The sequence below is a fragment of the Hyperolius riggenbachi genome, chromosome 1 (assembly GCF_040937935.1).
Source record: "Hyperolius riggenbachi isolate aHypRig1 chromosome 1, aHypRig1.pri, whole genome shotgun sequence".
NCBI lineage: Eukaryota > Metazoa > Chordata > Amphibia > Anura > Hyperoliidae > Hyperolius > Hyperolius riggenbachi.
The window spans coordinates 651352502-651374758 of record NC_090646.1 but is presented as its reverse complement, the minus strand read 5'-3'; the positions used below and the strand labels follow the sequence as shown (position 1 = coordinate 651374758).

The window sequence follows — 22257 nt, the reverse complement described above, 5'->3', positions numbered from 1 at the left end:
AGCAATGCACTAGCGAGGTGATCAGGGCTGGGGTCTGAGGGCGTTCTGAGGTGTGGGCGGGTGATTGGGTGCCCGCAAGGGGCAGATTAGGGTCTAATCTGATGGGTAACAGTGACAGGTGGTGATAGGGGGTGATTGATGGGTAATTAGTGGGTGTTTAGAGGAGAGAAGAGATGTAAACACTGCACTTGGGAGGTGATCTGATGTCGGATCTGCGGGCGATCTATTGGTGTGGGTGGGTGATCAGATTGCCCGCAAGGGGCAGATTGATGGGTGGCAGTGACAGGGGGTGATTGATGGGTGGCAGTGACAGGGGGTGATTGATGGGTGGCAGTGACAGGGGGTGATTGATGGGTGATTGACAGGTGATCAGTGGGTTATTACAGGGAATAACAGATGTAAATATTGCACTGGCGAATTGATAAGGGGGGGTCTGAGGGCAATCTGAGCGTGTGGACGGGTGATTGGGTGCCCGCAAGGGGCAGATTAGGGTCTAACCTGATGGGTAACAGTGACAGGTGGTGATAGGGGGTGATTGATGGGTAATTAGTGGGTGTTTAGAGGAGAGAAGAGATGTAAACACTGCACTTGGGAGGTGATCTGATGTCGGATCTGCGGGCGATCTATTGGTGTGGGTGGGTGATCAGATTGCCCGCAAGGGGCAGGTTAGGGGCTGATTGATGGGTAGCAGTGACAGGGGGTGATTGACGGGTGATTGACAGGTGATCAGGGGGAATAGATGCATACAGTACACGGGGGGGGGGGGTCTGGGGAGAATCTGAGGGGTGGGGGGGTGATCAGGAGGGAGTAGGGGGCAGATTAGGGACTAAAAAAAAAAAAAATAGCGTTGACAGATAGTGACAGGGAGTGATTGATGGGTGATTAGGGGGGTGACTGGGTGCAAACAGTGGTCTGGGGGGTGGGCAGGGGGGGTCTGAGAGTGCTGTGGGCGATCAGGGGGCAGGGGGGGGGGGATCAGTGTGCTTGGGTGCAGACTAGGGTGGCTGCAGCCTGCCCTGGTGGTCCCTCGGACACTGGGACCACCAGGGCAGGAGGCAGCCAGTATAATAGGCTTTGTATACATTACAAAGCCTATTATACATGCGTGCAGCGGCGATCCGGGTGCTAGTAACCCGCCGGCGCTTCCGAACGGCCGGCGGGTTACAGCGAACGGTGGGCGGAGCCAGTCCCCGGCGGCTGATCGTGTCACGAATGACGCGATCTCCGCATAGCCACTCCCGCAGCGGCCCCCGCCGATGGGCGTATTGCGGTCGTTTGGGCCCTGACTTTGCCACCGCCCATCGGCTGGGGGCGGTCCTCAAGTGGTTAAAGGATATCCAAGTTGAAAAGTAGAAGTTAAGCTTTTCATGGAGCTTCTTCCAGCCCCTAGTAGTCTAAGTGATCCCTCTCTGCAGTTCCGCTTCCCTCCAGTGTGAGGCTAACCCCTCCAAAAGTTGCGAGCTTCTGTGCATGCGCATTGGCGTGCCTCTCGATCGTACTCCCGTAGCCTGGTGCATTCTGCACTTATGCAGGTTAAGCCTTTGTAAACTGCAGAACACTCCCAGCCACGTGAGCATGAGAGGTGTTCAGATGCGCATAAGCCTGTAACCACAGCTGGGGCCGGTGATCTTATGGAGGGGCTAGCGGCCCACTGGAGAGAAGTGGACCTGCAGCGTGAGACCAGATAGACTGTTAAGGGCTGGAACAAGTCCCAGGTAAGTAAACCTTAACTTTTCCCTAAAAAATTAGAATTAAAATTCTAAAGCTTTCCAATAACAAGCAGTTTGCAGGTCATAGAGGGGAGTTCCCCCGACTGCTGACCTTTGAAGTGGGGGGTATCCTCCGTTTCTGCGGTTTGATGTGTTTCTGTTGATGGGTCTGTTGGGCGGACGTGGCCTGGGAGTCCAGCGACAGGCTGGGGTGCTGCAGCATTTTGCCCACAGAGGTAGAGCTGTCCACTGGAGAAGTCTCCCTCAGCTTCACCTGCGGGGAGAAGGACTCCAGTCCGGGAGGCGGGACGGGCACCGGCTGGATCTGGTGCTGTTGCTGCCGCTGAGCCAGCTGGCTGAGCACCGGGGAGGGCTCCGGCTGGGATTTGAAATCTAAAGCAAGACAGACAGACAGAAAGAGGACATTACTTAGGGAGGTGGTATAAACACAGGCCATGTATTTGCAAATACTTTATGATTTGTATGTGTAATAAAGCTAAGAAATTAAACATTAGGAGCAGAGACATGCGTCTAATATTGTTTCCAGTACAGGAAGAATAAGTCACAGAGAGCTCTGTTATCTGAAGCTTATTATCTCAAGTGTCTAGCACTGTATTTTTTTTCAGCAGAACCCAGTTCAAAAGTTCACTACCCTGCTCTGTAAAATCATTTAGAATGCTAAGTATTGTGTAAACTGCAAATATTAGAGAATTATGCAATGTTATAAAAAAACTACATAACTGAAAATAAAAATATGAGAATATTTTCTTTGCTGCCATCGTTCTGGTAATTATCCGAACTACCCAACCAACTCATTAAACCACTTTTTTTTTCCCGCTTCAGTGCCTCTTTAAATGTACTGATGTGCTTTACCAAACTTGGAAAATCAAAGTATAACCAAATCTAACATGCTACATGCCCAGTGACACCCCCCCCCCCCCCATGCAAAATGATCCAGGGCCACCCTACAGACCTCCACCCACCCCAACACACTGCAGCAGAGTTATGTTACTATATTTATCTCTCCTCATGTCTACTCTTCAGCCTGGCAGCCCCCTACAATATGGGGAGCTTATAGGTAGCAATTGAGATTCCAGAATAAACATTGCTGCATCTGCCATTTATTTTGCTCACTATTATCTACAAGTACATTCTGTATTTGCTATAGACATGTCCTTGTGTAGAGTGTGTTGCAGTCATCCAACTGTGACCTAATGAAAGCACACAATGTACATGAGATGGCAGAGTCATTCATGTCCCAGCAACATGACTGCGCGCACACACACAACGCCCGGTTTCGTTCTTACAGGAAGGGGTGGAGCTACCAGGACACTCAGAATAGTTATTTCCACATGTAGCATTCAGATATGTGCTTGGAAATTAAAACATCACTGTATCCTGGATAGCCTAAAAAAAACACCTCAAGACCAGTCGCGATTCTCTGTAAGCTAACACTCCAAATCCCTTGTACGAAATCGCGATCTCGATGTGCAACTCTGATCTGTCCCCCCTCCATGATCCATACTGTGGCTTGTGTGTAATGTGGTCACAGAGCTGGGGTAAAGTCAGACCCACAGAACAGGAACACTAACGTCTGGTAGGCACTGTGCAATTTCCCGTCAGCTTGATGGTCGAATCAATGATTTTGAAATAGACCCGATCTGATTTACAATCAATTTTGTATAAAAGTGACTGGAATATCGATCAGGAAACTTCAGAAATCAGATCGGAAATAATCGATTTGACTGTCAATCTGATGGGAAGTTGCATTGTGTGTACCATGCATTAGTTTTACTCTTGAAACACAAGACGTCAGCACCCTCAGGCACCAGCGCAATATTAAGGGACATCTGACTTTACACATTGTGCTCTCTGTAGTCCTAATTGGCTTCTGGTCAAACGATGCTCTTACCAAACTGACTCAGGACAGAAGATTGTGGCACGGAGGGCTTGATGTCCCAGGAGGTCGTCACATTAACGCTGCTCTGCTGAGGATTCTGTGACGTGAACTGTCCTAAGCCCGGACTCTTTAGCTGTTCCAGTATTTGAGACCCGGAGGAATTTGTCAGTTTTGATGTTCCGAGTTCACCAAACCCAGATCCAAGCACAGAAGACTAGAATACAAAACCAAAAACGTCAGCGAAGCCAGCAGTGGACAAGCCGACGTAGCAATTCAGATATGGAAAGCCCATATCAATACCATGCTGAAAGATGAAAGCAAAACAAGCTGTGACATTCCTTTTCCTACCATTCCTGGCAATCGGCTCCTCATACCCAATCCCTACTATGTAAGTTTTCTTGAATTCTGTAGATACTTTCACCTCCACATGAGGACTCTCAGGCCTAGCAGCTGGTCATTCAGTTTAGGCCACCTTGGGGGAAAAGGGAGGGTTCTGCACACAAGTACTAAGAGGGGAGGGTCTCAGGGGGTGGCCAGAACTCCAAGCTGATGCAAAGTGTTAGCACCTTCGAGACAAGGGCCTCAATTCACTAAGCAGTTTAGACTAGTCTACAGATGGTTTTTAGTCTACTGATGGTTTGGTGTAATACTTTAGACCTGTTTTTAGACCTGGTCTAACATTCATTAATTACACAATTCACAAAGGCAAACAAGGAGTAACCACGCCCACTTTTTGTGACAGGGATTAGACCAGCTGATTTCTGTTGCTAAAGCAATTCTGTGAGGTATTTTAGATGTGAGGATGGAACCTTTAGAAGTATGCAGGAGTTTAATTGTATGCAGAGAGCTCATCAAAGGAGAAGGATATCAGTCATCATAGCTACTTGTTTGTGAATTGCATCTTTTGATCATTCCCCATGCTTTACCGACCTAATTACCAAATGGTTTAGACCAGGTCTAAGGACAGGTCTAAAACATTTGGCAATAGTGAATCCCCCAATGAAATGCACGGTCCCAGCTGCGCACACCTCCTGATCGCATGGCAGAAGCCAGAAGCATGCAGTTATGTTTCTAGGGAATTACGCATGCGCAGTTACCAAGGCTGACTGCTGAAGCACGTAGCAGATCCGGAGGAAACAGAGGAGCTGACTGACTACAGGAACTGGAAGAAGCCCCAGGTAAGTATAAACCCTTGTCACATCTGTCTCAGGTACACATTAAAGGGTCCCTGAGGTGAGAGACATATGGAGGCTGCCATATGTGTTTCCTTTTTAAACTGTGCATATTGTCGGTGTCCTGCTGATCATATGCCTCAAATACTTTTATTTATGCTAGGAATACACGGTACGTTTTGTACCGCTGAATCAAGCCACTGGATCGATTCCGGCTCGTCCCCGCAGGCGCTTCTTATCTTCTGCTCATTTTCTTCCACTGTCCTGCCCGCGGTATCGAGCGCGGAATCGATCTGGCGGGTGATCGGACATGTCGGATTTTATCAATCGAGCCATCAGCGGCTCGCGTATTCCTAGCAATAGACCCTGAACAAGCAAGCAGCAGATCAGATGCATCTGACAAAAATTTGACAATATTTGCTGCATGTTTCAGGAGTGCGATTAAGACACTGCTTACTAGAAAGATGAACAGGGCTGCCAGGCAACGGGCATCGTTTAAAGGAAATAAATATGGCAGCCTCCATAATGCTGGGCATAGACGGTTCGTTTGTGTCCTTATTAATCGAGCCGCTAATGGCTCGATTGATAATATCCGACAGGTCCGATGACCCGCCGGATAGATTCCCCCGCTCGATCCTCGCGGGCGGACAATAGCGGGGAATCGAGCGGCTGATAACGATTGCCCGCGGGGACGAGCGGGAATAGATACCGGCGCATTCTCGAACCGTCTATACCCAGCATAGGTCTTTCACCTCGGCATCCTTTCAATTTCCACTGCACCGGCATGTGTGTCTGCAAGACGTGATGCCAGCACTTGTACAAATGTGAGAATGCACCTGAAGCCCTCTAGGCGTGTCATGCATTTCCCTGTCTGAATTTGCGTGTGGGGAAACAGACAAGAATCGCAGCAGTGGAAACTCAGCCTAAAGGAGAGAGCGCTCCATACAGCTTTGAAGTGTGCTGCTTCCCAGTCATAGCTAAGGGAGAAGGCTCCATACAGCTTTAAACCGTATCGCTTTCCAGTCATGGCTAAGGGAGAAGTCTCCATAGAGCTTTGGAGCATGCTGCTTCCCAGTCATAGCTAAGGGAGAAGGCTCCATGCAGCTTTGAAGCGTGCTGCTTCAGTCATAGCTAAGGGAGAAGTCTCCATACAGCTTTGAAGCATGCTGCTTCACAGTCATAGCTAAGGAGAAGGCTCTATACAGCTTTGAAGTGTGCTGCTTCACAGTCATAGCTAAGGGAGAAGGTTCCATGCAGCTTTGAAGTGTGCTGCTTCACAGTCATAGCTAAGGGAGAAGTCTCCATACAGCTTTGAAGTGTGCTGCTTCACAGTCATAGCTAAGGGAGAAGTCTCCATACAGCTTTGAAGTGTGCTGCTTCACAGTCATAGCTAAGGGAGAAGTCTCCATACAGCTTTGAAGCATGCTGCTTCACAGTCATAGCTAAGGGAGAAGTCTCCATACAGCTTTGAAGTGTGCTGCTTCACAGTCATAGCAAAGGGAGAAGGCTCCATACAGCTTTGAAGCATGCTGCTTCACAGTCATAGCTAAGGGAGAAGGCTCCATACAGCTTTGAAGCATGCTGCTTCACAGTCATAGCTAAGGGAGAAGGCTCCATACAGCTTTGAAGTGTGCTGCTTCACAGTCATAGCTAAGGGAGAAGGTTCCATGCAGCTTTGAAGCGTGCTGCTTCACAGTCATAGCTAAGGGAGAAGGTTCCATGCAGCTTTGAAGCGTGCTGCTTCACAGTCATAGCTAAGGGAGACGGCTCCATGCAGCTTTGAAGCGTGCTGCTTCACAGTCATAGTTAAGGGAGAAGTCTCCATGCAGCTTTGAAGCGTGCTGCTTCACAGTCATAGCTAAGGGAGAAGGCTCTATACAGCTTTGAAGCATGCTGCTTCACAGTCATAGCTAGGGGAGAAGGCTCCATACAGCTTTGAAGCGTGCTGCTTCAGTCATAGCTAAGGGGGAAGGCTCCATACAGCTTTGAAGCATGCTGCTTCACAGTCCTAGCTAAGGGAGAAGGCTCCATACAGCTTTTGAAGTGTGCTGCTTCACAGTCATAGCTAAGGGAGAAGGCTCCATGCAGCTTTGAAGCATGCTGCTTCACAGTCATAGCTAAGGGAGAAGGCTCTACACAGCTTTGAAGTGTGCTGCTTCACAGTCTTCTTGACAAGTGCTTTCATGGTAATGCCAGTACAAGCCCCATCATTTCACAGAGCCTGAACTGTAATGGAATGCTGAGAGGATGAGGACAAGGCAGCCACACAGACAGCATCGGGACTTACCAGGCTCTGGGGAGTGTAGTTGTTGACGGCGCTGGAGCTGCTGGCTGCAGGCGTTATCTGAGTGCTGTGCTGAGAGTTTGTGAACACCAGGGCTTGACCAAAGTTCTGCTGCGAGCTTTCAAAACCGACAGTCTCTGTTTCAGTACCGCCAGTCTGAGGCTTCTGGAGAAGTGCTACCAAGTCAATGCTGTGGACACAAAACAAGCCCAAGAGAAGGCATGAGGACAGAGGAGAACACAAAGTGTGGCCTGCTCCAACCCTTCTCGTTAGTCTGTCCTGGGATCTCAATAGTCTCAACCGTGTTTCCTTTAATGTCTAATCACCATCCTGTTTGCTAATCTGCTCTTGCCTCTCTGCCTCTCTTTCACTCCTCTCTATGCTGCTGTTAATATGCACTATATGTGTGGCTTATTATAATGATGGACAATGCTGAGGTCGCAGTCCTGACGGGGGTGCGAGCAGCGGGTCTCCACATGCCACTGCAGTCTCCCACTAGGTCAGCCACATGGGTGGTGAGGTGGGCAGTGCGGTAGGCAGGCAGTCTTTGGAGCTACATAGCATGCGACTGACGTTGGGGTGGGGGCGGGCATCCACTTATCTCATTCAAATCGTGAGACAGCCACTAAGATCCCCATCAGACCTGGCTGGATCTGGATTATGATTGGCTAATTCCTAGTACTATATAAGCAATGCAAAATGTTATTGTTATTTGATGTTCAGCATGGCTTGATAAAGAATTTTTACCCTCCGAAACTATGATGTACAACTAAATTTGCATAATGCAATAAATGGAGATTCCTCCGGCCCGAACGCTCCCACACCACCATCCTCTGTCTTCTGGATCCTCGGTAATGGGTCCTCTAAGTTTAGCCAGTTGGGGCTTACTGCGCATGTGCAGCCCGGCCACGTGCGCGCTCCTTCAAGCTCTCGCAGCTAGGAGTGTTCTGTGCATGCGCAGGCGCAGAACACTCCCAGCCAACATACGGGATCTGTTACCAAGGATCCAGGCGGAGGAAGACGTGGGAACGAAGAGGCCGGAGGGGGCTGGAGGAAGGTATGTATACATTTGTATCCCCCCCTCCCCCGATAGATTTCAATCACTACATTTGTGAATGCAGGATGACAGCATCCTGCAGGGAAATGGGCCCTGTCCAGTTCTTTTACGCATTGGGTGGGTCACTTGGGGTTGAAGGTGGGCTCCAAGGGTGATCACACTGGGCATTGGGTGGGGCCACATGGTAGAAAAGAAACGGGCAACTTCCACAGCAGTATGAAAATTGCTATGCATTTTACAAGGGGCTATCAAGTTTTAATTATCCTCTGGACATCGCTATGGTATATTGATTAGGAAAGGCAATGCTTAGGAGAAGCATGTGATCAGTTTGATCAGCTGATCGTTTTGTAATGCTCAGATTTGCTGTAACGACTTCCTGGTTTAACACATGATCATGACCAGCAAATCAGAACCTTACAAATGTATCAGCTGATCAAACTGCTCGCATGCCTCTCAGGGTTGCTAAATCCAGAAGCCTCACTGCGTACAACTGGCTGCCATGCGAGCTCCCTCATCTTACCTCTGTCCTGCTGCGATGTGATTCTCTGTCGGCACAGAAGACGCAGTGAAAACCTTTGTTTCGGAAAGCTGCAAGGCAACAAAGAAGTAAAAATGACAAACTGCTACTAAACCTTGTGGATGAGCCAACAGCATATGCATGGCAGGGCTGGGTTTATGCAATATGTCCGCCAAGCTGTAATTCAAATAATAAAGCTCACTAGTAATGTGTCTCAATAACATCAAAAAGTCAGCTGGCTAGAGGGGTAAAAAAGTATCTATAAAATTCAAATAATCCTTCTAAATGCACAATAAGAAATCCTTTGATCTACGTGGCGTAGTGGTTAGCGCTCTTGCTTTGCAGCACCGAGTTCCCGGTTCGTACCCCAGCCAGGTCAACATCTGCAAGGAGTTTATATGTTCTCTCCATGTCTGTGTGGGTTTCCTCCGGGTGCTCCGGTTTCCTCCCACATCCCAAAAACTTACAGATACGTTAATTGGCTTCCCCCTAAATTGGCCCTAGACTAAAATATACAGGCACTACACAATACATACATAGACATGACTATGGTAGGGACTAGATTGTGAGCTCCTTTAAGAGACGGTTTAGGGACAAGACTAAACATACTCTGTACAGCGCTGCGGAAGATGTCGGCGCTATATAAATACTAAATAATAATCAACTTCATTAAAGCTGTGTGGCTGATTAAAAACTGCATGTCTAGCCATCAGTTGCACACGCTTCACCCCTTCTCTGGAATCCCCTCCCACAACACATCCGTCACTCGCCAACCTTTGTTACTTTTAAACGCTCTCTAAAAACTCATTTGTTCCAACAAACATATGCGCTACCTTAAGCCACTTCCCTTTGTCCTAAGACCAAATTGCACTCCCACTAGGTATCCTAAAACACAAAGCCTTTATATATTTTATCATATACTACCCCTCCTCTTGTTTCCCCCCCATTCCCTTTAGATTGTAAGCTCGCAAGGGCAGGGCTCTCTCCCCCTTTTGTGTCTTGGAAATCATTATACATTTTATTCATCTTGTTACTTTTAGCAAGGTCATTACCACTTCTGTATTTTGTATTCTGTATGCTGTATCATTTTTTTGTATTTTGTCACAAATTATGTATCTTGTATATTAGTGTACACCATTGTCAGTATTATGTACCCCATGTTTGTTTCTTACTTTGTACAGCGCCACGGAATATGTTGGCGCTCTATAAATCAATAATAATAATAATCAGTTAAGTGTGACCAGGGTTACCTGTTTCTCTCCTCTTACATACTCAATTTCTTTTTCTTCCTTCTCGATAATTCCGTCCCACATCTTACTAATGTTTATTTATAGACTACATACATTTTATCATGTCTATCATCTTGTTTTATATTATATGGCAATTCCAGAAAAGGGAAAACTGCACTCGATGTTTGGGCGCCACCACAGGCCGCAATGTGAATTAAAGGACAGGTCCGAGTATATAACAAAAAAGTAAAGATAAACTTACCCAGGGCTTCCTCCAGCCCTGTCAGCCGAGATGTCCCTCACCGCAGCTCTGGTGATCCAGGATCCACTGCGTTGCAGATGTTGACCTCGCCAGGTCGGCATCTTCTCTGTCTGCACAAGCGCGCAGCTGCGCACTTGGCCAGGAGTGGTTTGCACCTGCCGCGCGCTCGCATAGTCGCAGTAGATACCAACCTGGCGAGGTCGGCATCTGCAACGGAGGAGACCCTGGGCCATTGGAGCCACAGCGAGGGACAAGTCGGCTGCCAGGGGCTGGAGGAAGCCTGGTAAGTAGATCTGCATATTTTTTTTTTTTTTACACGGATGTTTCTTTTAAGGCTATAGCGCTATATAGGCTATATACAGGACTCAACTTAGAAACAAATCCAACTTAGAAACTCCTGGAATGCAACCTGTTTGTAAGTAGGTTACTGCCTGTACTGCTGTACTCGGTGATGGGCCTGAATGATTTTAGGAAAAAATTGAACTGAGCGATTTCTGCCCAAAATTGTGATTTCGGTTCGATTAACGATTTCCCCCAAATAAAGCTTTGTTCCCCTCTGTGCCTGTTTGTTCCCCCTCTGCATCCTCTGGTTCTCTCTCTTGCCCCCCTCTGTGTATCTCTGTGCCTCCTCTGTCCCCCAAGCTGCATCAGTTCTGGACATAGTTTCCAGCACAAGTCCAATCATGCCTCCTGCAGGCTCTAATGTACGCAATACTTCCTGTATGTCATGTGACATACAGGAACCCAGAGTTTTGCCAAGGACAGCGTTGGACTCGTGCGGAAGGTATGTCCAACACTGCGGGCCGCACGCGCCAGGACTTTGGGAAAGTTTGAAGCCATTCATCAAACTTCCCCCATGTGGAAATGACGTGATCTTGATAATCGCCGCTTTGACAATTCCAAAATTGTAATCTTGGTGATCGCAATTTCGGTTTAAATTCGATCTATCTTTCAGGCCTACTTGGTGAGGTTTATGTTTGTATTTTGTACTTACAAATTTATAAAAAAAGAAAATTAGAAATTTATGAAGTGAGTGAAGAGGTGATTTCCTAAAGGCAGCATCTGCCTATCTGAGGCATACAGTCAATAGCAGAAAATTCTGCATTTTGTTTTTTCATTACTAGATCTAGCCTTTATGAGATGCGAGAAGTGGACAGAAATGCGCTGCGCTGCTCTCTTTGTCATGCCTCCTTTAATTAATCTCGCCAAGGAAAAATCGTACAAGCCTGGAAATAAAGAGATCTAAGACAGCCTAAATAGGCACGACGGAGAAATCATGTGTGTTAAATTTAGAATGCCTGAGAAAGAATGAGAGGGTTATAAAAATACAAGTGGATGACTCTGGTCAGTAAAAATAGAGGCCCGTGTCTTGACAGCCCTATTCCAGGAAGAAGGAAGTCCAGAGTCAAAACGTGGGCAGGAAACGTTCCTAAAGCAGCTCTGTCACACGTGGAGCTAGAACTTAAAGGGGCTCCAAAGTGGATCCAAGTATATCTGATCCACCATGTAATTAGAAAGACCCGGTATAAATGTAGAAAGGAAGCACTATATACAGTCTGCTGTTTGACAGTCACCCGTTTTGAATGTGTGCAGTAACTATACTCACATCTTCATTCCAGTCCTCTGCCGTCCATTCTTCTATAGAATTCCTCCATGCACCTGACAGGCCAACAAGATCCCACAATTAGGACAGGTTGCATAAGGAGCACAAGTAAATACATCTTAAAGTGAACCCGAGGTGAAAATAAACTGATAAGAAACAATTGTATTTATCCTCCTACTCCTAAAAATAATATAATCCCGACAAGGTACTATCACCACGTGCATGCCTGAAAATTAACACTTTCAGGCAGCAAAATAAAATAAATAAATAAATAAAAATCAGTCTGGTGATTAATAAGTCTAGAATTATACATACACATTTATCTCATGTCACATTTTACCTTGGGCCAATGAGTGCCAGGCAGCGCTGAGGGGTGGATCGGGACTCCCTATGAGGTCACGACGTCGATGGCAGGGGAAGCCCTAATGGAAATCCCGTTCAGAACGGGATTTCCTGATGGGCTTGATCGGTGGGAGGATGCCGCAGCTCAGCGGCTGTCATGTAGCTAGCGCTAGGCTAGCTACATGATTTAAAAAAAAACCAAAAAAAAAAAACGCATCGTATGTACCTAGCATTGAAATGGCTGCAGTTTACATTTTCCCAGTGAAATTTGTATTTATCTCCGCCCACTGATGACCCGGTGTTGCCCGGGTATGTATTTGGCTGGTGTCGGCTGCACCCAGTTTTTCTAACCCTAACACACAATTACTCAACGATTAAGTTTGTGAGCTTTGGGGTCTTTGGCATTAATAATTTGCATTGAAATGAAACAAACCTGATTGGCTGTTTGTGGCTCCGCCCCCTTTTCTGAATTTGAACCCCAGTCACCCAATGAGCAACTGTACCAGGTTTGGGGCTTGTGCCATTAACAGTGCAAGAATGGCAGCAATTAAATATTCCCCTTGAAAATCAATAGGTGAATTTTGATTGGCTTTTGTAGGCTCCAACAACCCTTCTGAATATTAATGCCAGTCACCCAACCGTGCAAGGTTTCAGAACCCTGGCATTAACAGTGTAAGAATGGCTGCAGTTTACATTTTCCAAGTGAAATCTGTATTTGTCTCCGCCCACTTGGTTATGAGGATAAAAAGTATTCTATAGGCCATTTCGGGTAATGTGTAATTATGCATACAGTAAAACACTGACTCTAATTATGAAGTAAAAAAAAAAAAAAAAAAAAAAGCTTTCGCTAAATATAGGAAAAAATACCTATTACACCAATATATCTAGACTTCCTCCTCAGCAACTGACTACAGCCTGCTCACTCCCAGTACATCTGAACCGATCCCCCTTGACTCACATGGGCAGGCAGTGGTGATAGTGACAGCCTATATCATGACTATCAGCCTATAGTTTGGAGGTGTGGCTTAACCTCCTTGGCGGTAACCCCGTGTCACACACGCCGCCGGAGGGTGCCGCTCAGGCCCTGCTGGGCCGATTTACATAATTTTTTTTGTGCTGGACGCAGCTAGCACTTTGCTAGCTGCGCTAGCACACCAATTGCCGCTATCCGTTGCGCCCCCCCCCATGCGCTGCCTGGCCAATCAGTGCCAGGCAGCGCCGAGGGGTGGATTGGGACCCCCCTCTTTGAATGGGATTTCCTGATCGGAGATCGCCGAAGGCGATCGAAGCGGGCGGGGGGATGCCGCTGAGCAGCGGCTATCATATAGCGAGCCCTGGGCTCGCTACATGATTTAAAAAAACAAAACAAAAAAACGCTGCGCTGCCTCCTGGCGGATTTTTTCATACCGCCCGGAGGGTTAAAGCAAATCTGAAGCAGAATCACTTTAGTTTTAATTGAGATCTATGCAAAGGGAAGGCTCTGAATACCATGTAGCCTTCCCGGTCCAAGCTCTGTCTCATAATTACTGAACCGTCCCCAGTGAAAGCTACCCGTACCAGGACTTTACTGCTCTGGCAGCTTTCAGAAGTACCCTCCCCCCAAGTACTTCTCAAGAGAAGGGCATCCGCACTGCGCATGTGTAAGGCCAGCTTGCAGGTGTGCTGGTCCTCAGAAGTACTTAAAGGGACACTATCAACTGATATTTTTTTCAATTGAGATAGGAAATGTTTGGGAAGTGCTGCTAAGTGTTAGTGTACATGTTACAGCCAGAACCCGAAGTCTGGCCACCTCAGGTTCTGGCCTGTCAAAACGCGAAGTGGCCGTGCCCCTGCGGCCAATGTGAGAAATGAACGCTATTCCCTGCTCCCGGTGGAGTTAAATTAATGAATTCCGCCCCTCCCCGGCGGCAATGTAACAGATTAAGCCGCTGCTTCGGCTCTGCCTCCTCTCCTCCCCCCTGCCTCTCTCCTAAACAGCTCTGGCACGCGTGTCCCCCAGGGTCGTTCGTAGCGGCAGGTAATCCTGCCGTTCGTTCCTTCAGAGCGGGTAATGTCTGCAGCCTCCCCACTCTGCTTTCCTGCCGCTACGAACGTGTCCCTGGCTGCCACAGCTGCATAGGAGAGGGGCAGGGGGAGGAGAGGAGGCAGAACCGAAGCGGCGGCTTCATCTGTTACTTTCCCGCGGGGGAAGGGGGTTAAATTCATTAATTTAACGCCGCTGGGAGCCGGGAATCCTCTTCATTTCTCACATTGGCTGCAGGTGCACGCCCACTTCGCGTTTTGATCGGCCAGAACCCGAAGTGGCCAGACTTTGGGTTCTGGCTGTAACATATACATCTGAATCCTTATCTCTCTGTTTACTGTTATCTACTCCCTTTCACAATTTTCAGTTGGCAGTCTGCTGAAATTCTGACAGACTCATCCATGAGGGGGGGGGATTCTCTTCACAGTGCATCATTAACTCTGTGTGCAGAGAGCTCAGTCAGAGACAGGCAGAGTTTTCTCTCACAGAGAGCAGAGGAAATGTATGTATGTGCAACATAAACATCTGTAATTGTGTGTGTGAAACCTGATCTATGAAAACGCCTGTCAGGAAATCTGCTTCAATATTACACTGTTCTTAGCATGTCAAGTTGCAGAGATTCTTACAGACATTCCAAATGTAGCTAAAATCTACACACAATGAATTAAAGCTTTTGCCTCTGATATTGAACATGAAAAGTAGGAACATGTTTACACAGCTACTTAGACGTTATTTGTACATTGTCATTTTAGAACACTTGGTTTGATAGAGTTCCTTTAAGGATGTGAGTAGTTCCCAAAGGCTGCACAAGCAGCGCTGAAGACATAGAACGAGTAGCTTTCATCAGGGACTGCACAGGAACAAAGGGACGGACCGAAGATCGGGAAGGCTCTATGATATCCAGATCTTTTCCTCTGCATAGCTATGTTTTAAAGAGAACCGGAGGTGGGTTTGAAGAATATTATCTGCATACAGAGGCTGGATCTGCCTATACATCCCAGCCTCTGTTGCCATCCCAAACCCCCCTAAGGTCCCCCTGCACTCTGCAATCCCTCATAAATCACAGCCACACTGCTGACAAACAGCTTGTCAGAGCTGGCTGTGTTTATCTCTATAGTGTCAGTCTGCTGCTCTCCCCGCCTCCTGCAGAACTCCAGTCCCCGCCTGCATCCCTTCCCTCCCTGCTGATTGGATGGAAGGGACGGGGGCAGGGACTGGAGCTATGCAGGAGGTGGGGGAGCAGCTGAGACTGACACTGCAGATGTAAACACAGCCTCACAACAAGGCTGTGATTTATGAGGGATTGCAGAGTGCAGGGGGACCTTAGTGGGGTTTGGGATAGCAACAGAGGCTGGGCTGTATAGGCAGATCCAGCCTCTGTATGCAGATAACATTCTTTAAACACACCTCGGGTTCTCTTTAAGACTGAAATTAATTTTTCACTTCAGATGTCCTTTAAGAATGATGGGAGTGGGGAGTGAGACGGCAGAAGGAGGTAGTTGAGGAATAATAGAGTTATGGTAACAGGTAATTTTCCGGTTTTGGAAAAACATCAAACTGTGTGATACTGAATGCATATTAAAAAAAGGGGCGGGGCAAAGCGTAATAAAAGTGTACTGGTACCATCATCACCATCGTTCTGGCCCGTTTCCCAGACTTCTGACTTTACGCCAAACCCATCGTTGGTGCTGGGCTCCGTGTAGTCTGCAGGATTGAAAGTCCTATAAAATATAAAGAAAACAAAAATTCAGAAATCCCTTCTCAAGCCTTCAGCACATGTTAAAGATATACATTGTTGCACATAAATAACGTACCCCATGCCTTGTGCAGAAAACCTTCCAGCCCCCCGGCCTCGACCACGACCACCATATCCTTTACAAGAAACACGATTTGCAAAAGTGAAAAAAAAAACAAATTTGCAAAAGTGAATGATGTAACAAAAACAGTACACATATACGGCCTTTTATTTATTAAAACTTCAGCCAAAACAGCACTACTACAGTGTCCTTATATCCATTGCAGACTGCCATAGTCTGCCATCTCTTCCAATAGGTTGCGACTGTGTCTTACTGGGTAGTAATTTTAATTAGCATCGGGCAGCACGGTGACAGTGGATAGCACTCTCGCCTTGCAGCACTGGGTCCCAGCCAAAGCACTAGCTGCACAGAGATTGTATGTTCTCCTCATATCTGTGTGGGTTTCTTCCAGGCACACACTGGTTTCCTCCCCCACCCCAACACACAGATAAGTTAATTGGCTCCCCCTTAAAAACTGGCTATAGACTACGATGGTCATAGGACTATGGTTGGGATTAGAGATTGTGAGCTCCTCTGAGGCCAGTTAGTGGCAGGACTACATACTCTGTAAAGCGCTGCAGAAGATGTTGGCACTATATAAATACTAAACAATAAGTGTTAATGTAAAGTTATGTATTAGCACTGCAAGGATCGGCATGCGTCTGCGGCAATATCTTAAAATCAATGGGTATCGGGGGCGGGGGAAAGCCAGATACTTACCTAAGGAGAGGGAAGGCTCTGGGTCCTATAGAGCTTTCCGGCTCCTCTCTTGGTCCCCGTTCCAGCGCTGGCTCCCGGTAGCAGTATTCAACCAATTTGGTCAAATACCTCTCTCTCTCAGGAAGGAGGCTTCAGAAGTCTTCAGAAGATAAAGCGCTTGCGCAGTACGGAGTGGCCCTTCTTCGGGACCACTTCGGCTTCCGAAGCCCCCCAAGGGGGAGCTTCTAACGGGGGAGACAGCGATTACCGGAGGGGACCGGGAAGGCTCAATAGGACCCAAAGCATTAACTCTCCATAAGTATCTGAATTATTATTATTATTATTATTATTTTTTAGCAATTCCCATTGACTTAAAACCCTAGCCCGTCCCCTCCATCAGCAAAACCACTGTGGCAGTTTTCACAAGTGTTCCGAACTCTAATCAACCTCACCTGTCGCCTCAGCCCTCCCTCAATTGGCATTGACACACGTGAACCTTACAGCTCTAACAAAGCTTTAAAGAAAATCTGTAATGAAAAGAAAAACCTCCCCTTAGGGGTACTCACCTCGGGTGGGGGAAGCCTCCGGATCCCATTGAGGCTTCCCCCATCTTCCTCGGTCCCACAGCGGCAGCGATAGAGCTCCCTGAACAGCGGGGATGTAAATATTTACCTTCCCGGCTTCAGCGCAGACGCAGTATCGGCTCTCTGCTCAAAGATAGGCGGAAATAGCCGATCGCTGTCGGGCCGCTCTACTGCGCAGGCGAAAGTCTCCTGCGCCTGCGCAGTAGAGCAGACCTGACAGATCGGCTATTTTCGCCTATCTCAGTGCAGAGAGCCGCAACAGCGCCCCCGCTGGAGCCAGGAAAGGTAAATAAATCAGCGCTTATCAGGCTTGTCGAGGTAGGATTCCGACACTTCGATGGAGCCAGCGCTGGATTGCCTGCAGCTACTGGGGAGGGGGAAGCCTCATTGGGATCCTGAGGCTTACCCCTCTTGAGGAGAGTACCCCCCAGGGGAATTTTTTTTTTGTTACAGGTTCTCTTTAAGGTAAGGACCGCTTCGACCTTATTAATGTACAAGCTTCTTCCTCTTTAACTACTGTAATCATAGCATTTAAAAACTTTGCTTTCAAAAATAACTAAAAACAACATAGCTGCTCTTGTAAAACTGCATGATCCAAAATGTTTATTTACACCAACTCTACTGAGGACAAGTTGCTTCTCCAAGGCAGAAGTCAATACCACCGCCATCACCCCACCACCACCATCATCATCTCTACAGAACTGCCATTGAAAGTAGCTGGCCTGGATTTTTTCCCCTAATCATGACTCATACCTCTGCCTCGCCCACGTGGCCCACGTTCAACAGGTCTGTCACCATGGCCACTGTCCACTCCGTTCTCTTCTACTCTGACTACACAGAGGAGAAAAAAAAATCAGCGTACATCTCTCAAAGGTTTTGAAAAGCTCGATAAAGAGAACGTGAAATGGATGGCGTACACTCTCTTCCCCGGCTGCCTCCTCGGCCTCGTCTGTTGGATGTTCCTCTTCCGCGACTTACTTCTCTGTCTCCCCTCTTCTCCCGGTTCTCTTTGTTTTCTGAACTCTCTTTGACAATTTTCTTTTTGCCACCGACCGTCTCCCAGGAAGTCTGCGGGAAATAAGCTCATATTAACACAGCCGCCACAGCTTAGGCAACTAGAGGGCGCCGCACAGAAGGACACTGAGAATATATATTCCATATAAGGAGAAGGCCCCACTTCCATTCTAGAGTAATGTCAGTATTACCTTTTCCACAACACTCTCCAAGCTCTAGCCAGCCCCCAGCACTGTGACCACAGCATAATCACAAGACATTACTCTTTGAGAACAGAGGAGATCTCGCACTATTACGCAGTTACCACAGAGCTGGGGGCTGGCTGGAGGCTGGGCTATGGTAGCAGTGACCCCACCTACAGAAACACCATGGCGTTATTCCGGAACGGAGACGTCGAATACAAAACAGAGTGGGTGAGTAAATAGAAGGCGTACATACAAAAATGGCACAAGGAAATTTGGGCACAGGGTCAAGCTGAAAAACTGCTCACCGTGCTCCAGCAAAAGTCCCAGCGGCATTAATTACTATTCCCCCTCCAGGCCGCCATGGACTTAACTACTTGCCGACTGCTCCACGCCAATTGGCGTGAGCAGTGCGGCAGCCCCAGGACCACTCCACGCCCATTGGCGTGAACTGTCTTCTATGGGGCTAGCAGGAGAACGCGCGCATGCTGCGTGCACATCTCCTGCTTGGGGGGCAGAACTCCGCCCCGCCTTCAGTCTCCATGCGGCGATCGACGCTCGGGAGTCTATTAGACGGCGCTGTCTAACTGCTTTGTACAGCTCTGCGATCAGCAGCAACGCTGTACTGGGGACAGCCGTGTGACACGGCTGTCTCCCTGGAGGACAAGAGAGCGATCGGCTCTTATTGGCAGAAGCCTATGAAAGCCGATCGCGTGATTGGCCAGCAGGGGAGAGGGAGGGATGGAAAGTAAAAAAAAAATAAAAAAATAGTAACATTTATTTAAAAATAAAATACATAAATGTTTATAAAAATAAAAAAAACAATGTGGGGGCGATCAGACCCCACCAACAGAGAGCTCTGTTGGTGGGGAGAAAAGGAGGGGGGGGAATCACTTGTGTGCTGAGTTGTACGGGCCTGCAGCTTTGCCTTAAAGCTGCAGTGGCCCAATTAAGTAAAAATGGCCTGGTCACTAGGGGGGGGTTAACACCGCAGTCCTCAAGTGGTTAACCTATTTTAGTTCCTGGACGTAGTTTCTACGTCCAGGAGCCATGCGCGCTCCCACGGCCTCCCGGCCCGTTAGCCAGGCAATCAGTGAATCGGGCTATGGTGCCCGATCACTGATTCCTCTCCCCCGCTGAAAAAGCGACAGCTTCTCTCGGAAGCTGCGCTTTTTCTGGCTGTTGCCTCCTCCGTGCGTCTCTCTAAGCGTATGTTACGCTTAGAGTGACGTAATGTAAACAAACTCATGGCCGCCATCTTGTGGCCAAAAAGTAAAACTACAACTAAAAGTAAAAAAAATAAAACTAAACACACATTTACATTATAAAACTATTGTTTACATCCCACCCTCCCAAAAATACCCAAATAAAATGTTTATTATAAAAAAAAAAAAACATTACAATAAAAAAAAAAAAACATGTAAATATTTACCTAAGGGTTTAAACTTTTTAAATATCAATCTAAAGATGAAGTATTTCTATATTTTTTTTATTTGTAAACTTGTAAATAGTGGTAGATGAAAAACGGAAAAAAATGCACCTTTTTTTCCAAATAAAATATTGTCGCCATACATTGTGATAGGGACATAATTTTAACGGTGTAATAACCGGGACATATTGGCAAATACAATACGTGAGTTTTAATTATGGAGGCATGTATTATTTTAAAACTATAACAGCTGAAAACTGAGAAATAATGAATTTGTTCCGTTTTTTTTCTTATTCTTCCTGTTAAAATGCATTTACAGTAAAGTGGCTCTTAGCAAAATGTACCCCCCAAAGAAAGCCTAATTGGTGGTGGAAAAAACAAGATATAGATCAGTTCATTGTGATAAGTAGTGATAAAAGTTATAGGCTAATCAATGGGAGGTGAACATTGCTCAAGTGAAACCGACGGAACGCGAATGAATTAGAGAGTGTCTGAAGTGAAATTATTTTTTTTAAGAAATTACATTTCCATGAAGCACTTACTTTTAGGATGCTGTTCCCCGTTTTCCCCGATCAGAGCCCTTAAGTTTTTGTTTTATTACATTTTTTAAAAAATCCATGACTTCCTGGATAAAATGGCTGCGACCCCTCTTCCCGTTTCCCAGCACATCCCTGCACATCACATATAAACACTAATTATTTAGCTAATATATAATGTTTTTCCAGCTTTTTCACTCCCCTGTGTACTTCATGCCTTTCTAATGTACACCAGAGAGACCGGCGCTGAGGAACGCAGCTTCTCCCTCTCTGCAGCAGCTGTATGACTCACTCGCTCTGTAGGAGGAGTCTATGAGTCACAGACATGGTGGAGGAATAAATTATGACAGTGAGCAGAGAGATGGGGAGAGGCAGAGATCGGCACACCAAGAGGCAGTGTTACTATAGACAGCTCTGCCTCCTCCTGTCCCTGCAAGGCAGCAAAATCTGCGACCAGAAAAGCCGTAGGGATTTTGCCTGCCTATTTCAGGGGCATAAACCACTTTTTTTTTTTTTTTTTTTTTTTTTTTTTACACAGAATGTGGCAATTCTGCTTGGCTCATGAAGATAAAGTTGAGCCAAGTAAAAAAAAAAAAAAAAGGCTTCGGTGTCTCGCAGGGGTCACAAACTCGCGGCCCGCGGGCCATTTGCGGGCCACAAATGGCCAGCGCGGGCAAACGAGGGCTGCAGAGCCCCCAAATCCCCCGGGCAAACATCCACGACTGCGCTGAGGGGTAGAGCTTCCAGCTGTAGCTCTGCCCCTCCTGACGTCAATCGCCGCACGGATCGCCGCCTCTCCCCGTCCCTCTCTGTGAAGGAAGAGTGAGAGGGGCGGGCAGAGGCGGCTATCCGCCGCGATTGACGTCAGGAGGGGCAGAGCTAAAGCTGAAAGCTCTGCCCCTTCCAGGAAATGCCGGTGGATTGCCCCCCGTGCGATTTGGGGGCTCTGCAGGCCTCGTTTTGCAGCGGGGACATGGCGGATTACTTGTAATGGGAGCACTGAAGCAAACTATAAGGTAGGACACTTTATGTTCAAAAGAAATAATTAAAACTGTTAAGAATGAGATTTGAGGACTTATTTTTGTGAAATACCTTATGCGGCCCAGCCTCATTCTGACTTTGCCTCCTGCGGCCCCCAGGTAAATTGAGTTTGAGACCCCTGCTTTAAGGGAAAGACAAATTGTCTGCAAGCTACTGCTGTTGCAGATTTACACAGTTTATAAAACAATTTGGGCTCAGTCTTTTGATGGCATCTATATTAGGGCCCATTTCCACTACACGTGGTGCGATGCGGCTACATAGACACACCGCAGGCGAACTGAAACCAATGCGCGGCAATGGAAGAGTCTCCATTGTATGCTGGTTATGCGGAGCGATCTGAGAATGTGCAGCAAGAGCCCATACTGTGCACCGCTACATTACAGCCTATGGTGGTGCCCAAATTTCCAGATATTTTTCAAAATCAGTTTTCTGAGAGACTGATATCCTTTGGTTGTAAAGAGGATTATGGAATGTGTAGTGGAGCACCACTAAGGATATTTTCTACATATTCACAGTTTTTGTAATTTTTCATGTGACCTTGGTGAGCCTGGTGCTGCAGAGGACACTTAAAGAACAACTGAAGTGAGATGTACATGAAGGTTGCCATATTTATTTCCTTTTAAACAATACAAGTTGCCTGGCGGCCCTGCTGATCTATTTGGCTGCAGTAGTGTCTGAATCACGCTGAAACAAGCATGCAGCTAATAATGTCAGAAACACCTGATTTGCCGCATGCTTGTTCAGGGGCTATGGCTAAAAGTATTAACCTTGCCACAAACTATGCAATTAAAAGATCCAATTTTACACCAATTCGATAAATACGATCGGTTGCCACCATACAGACACAGAGGCTGGTGATAGTATGCAGAACCAGCCTG

At 47.1% G+C, this 22257-nt stretch overlaps 1 protein-coding gene and 1 non-coding gene across 11 annotated transcripts in view; both read right to left on the bottom strand.

Moving 5' to 3' along the window:
• Window positions 1-22257, bottom strand: part of UBAP2 (ubiquitin associated protein 2) — a 132844-nt gene that overhangs the window by 46791 nt on the left and 63796 nt on the right. For all 10 annotated transcript variants that reach the window (XM_068251723.1, XM_068251749.1, XM_068251736.1 and 7 more), the window contains exons 5-13: window positions 18095-18245; window positions 17931-18008; window positions 15913-15970; window positions 15722-15819; window positions 11737-11789; window positions 8643-8710; window positions 7069-7255; window positions 3622-3823; window positions 1822-2102 (exon numbers count right to left, since the gene is read on the bottom strand). In XM_068251723.1, the coding sequence (XP_068107824.1) occupies window positions 1822-2102; window positions 3622-3823; window positions 7069-7255; window positions 8643-8710; window positions 11737-11789; window positions 15722-15819; window positions 15913-15970; window positions 17931-18008; window positions 18095-18245 (1176 nt within the window). The remainder of the gene's footprint in view (window positions 1-1821; window positions 2103-3621; window positions 3824-7068; window positions 7256-8642; window positions 8711-11736; window positions 11790-15721; window positions 15820-15912; window positions 15971-17930; window positions 18009-18094; window positions 18246-22257) is intronic.
• LOC137532952 (small nucleolar RNA SNORD121A) lies at window positions 3032-3113 on the bottom strand. The gene has a single exon (XR_011024086.1). It is a non-coding gene; the product is annotated as a small nucleolar RNA SNORD121A (small nucleolar RNA).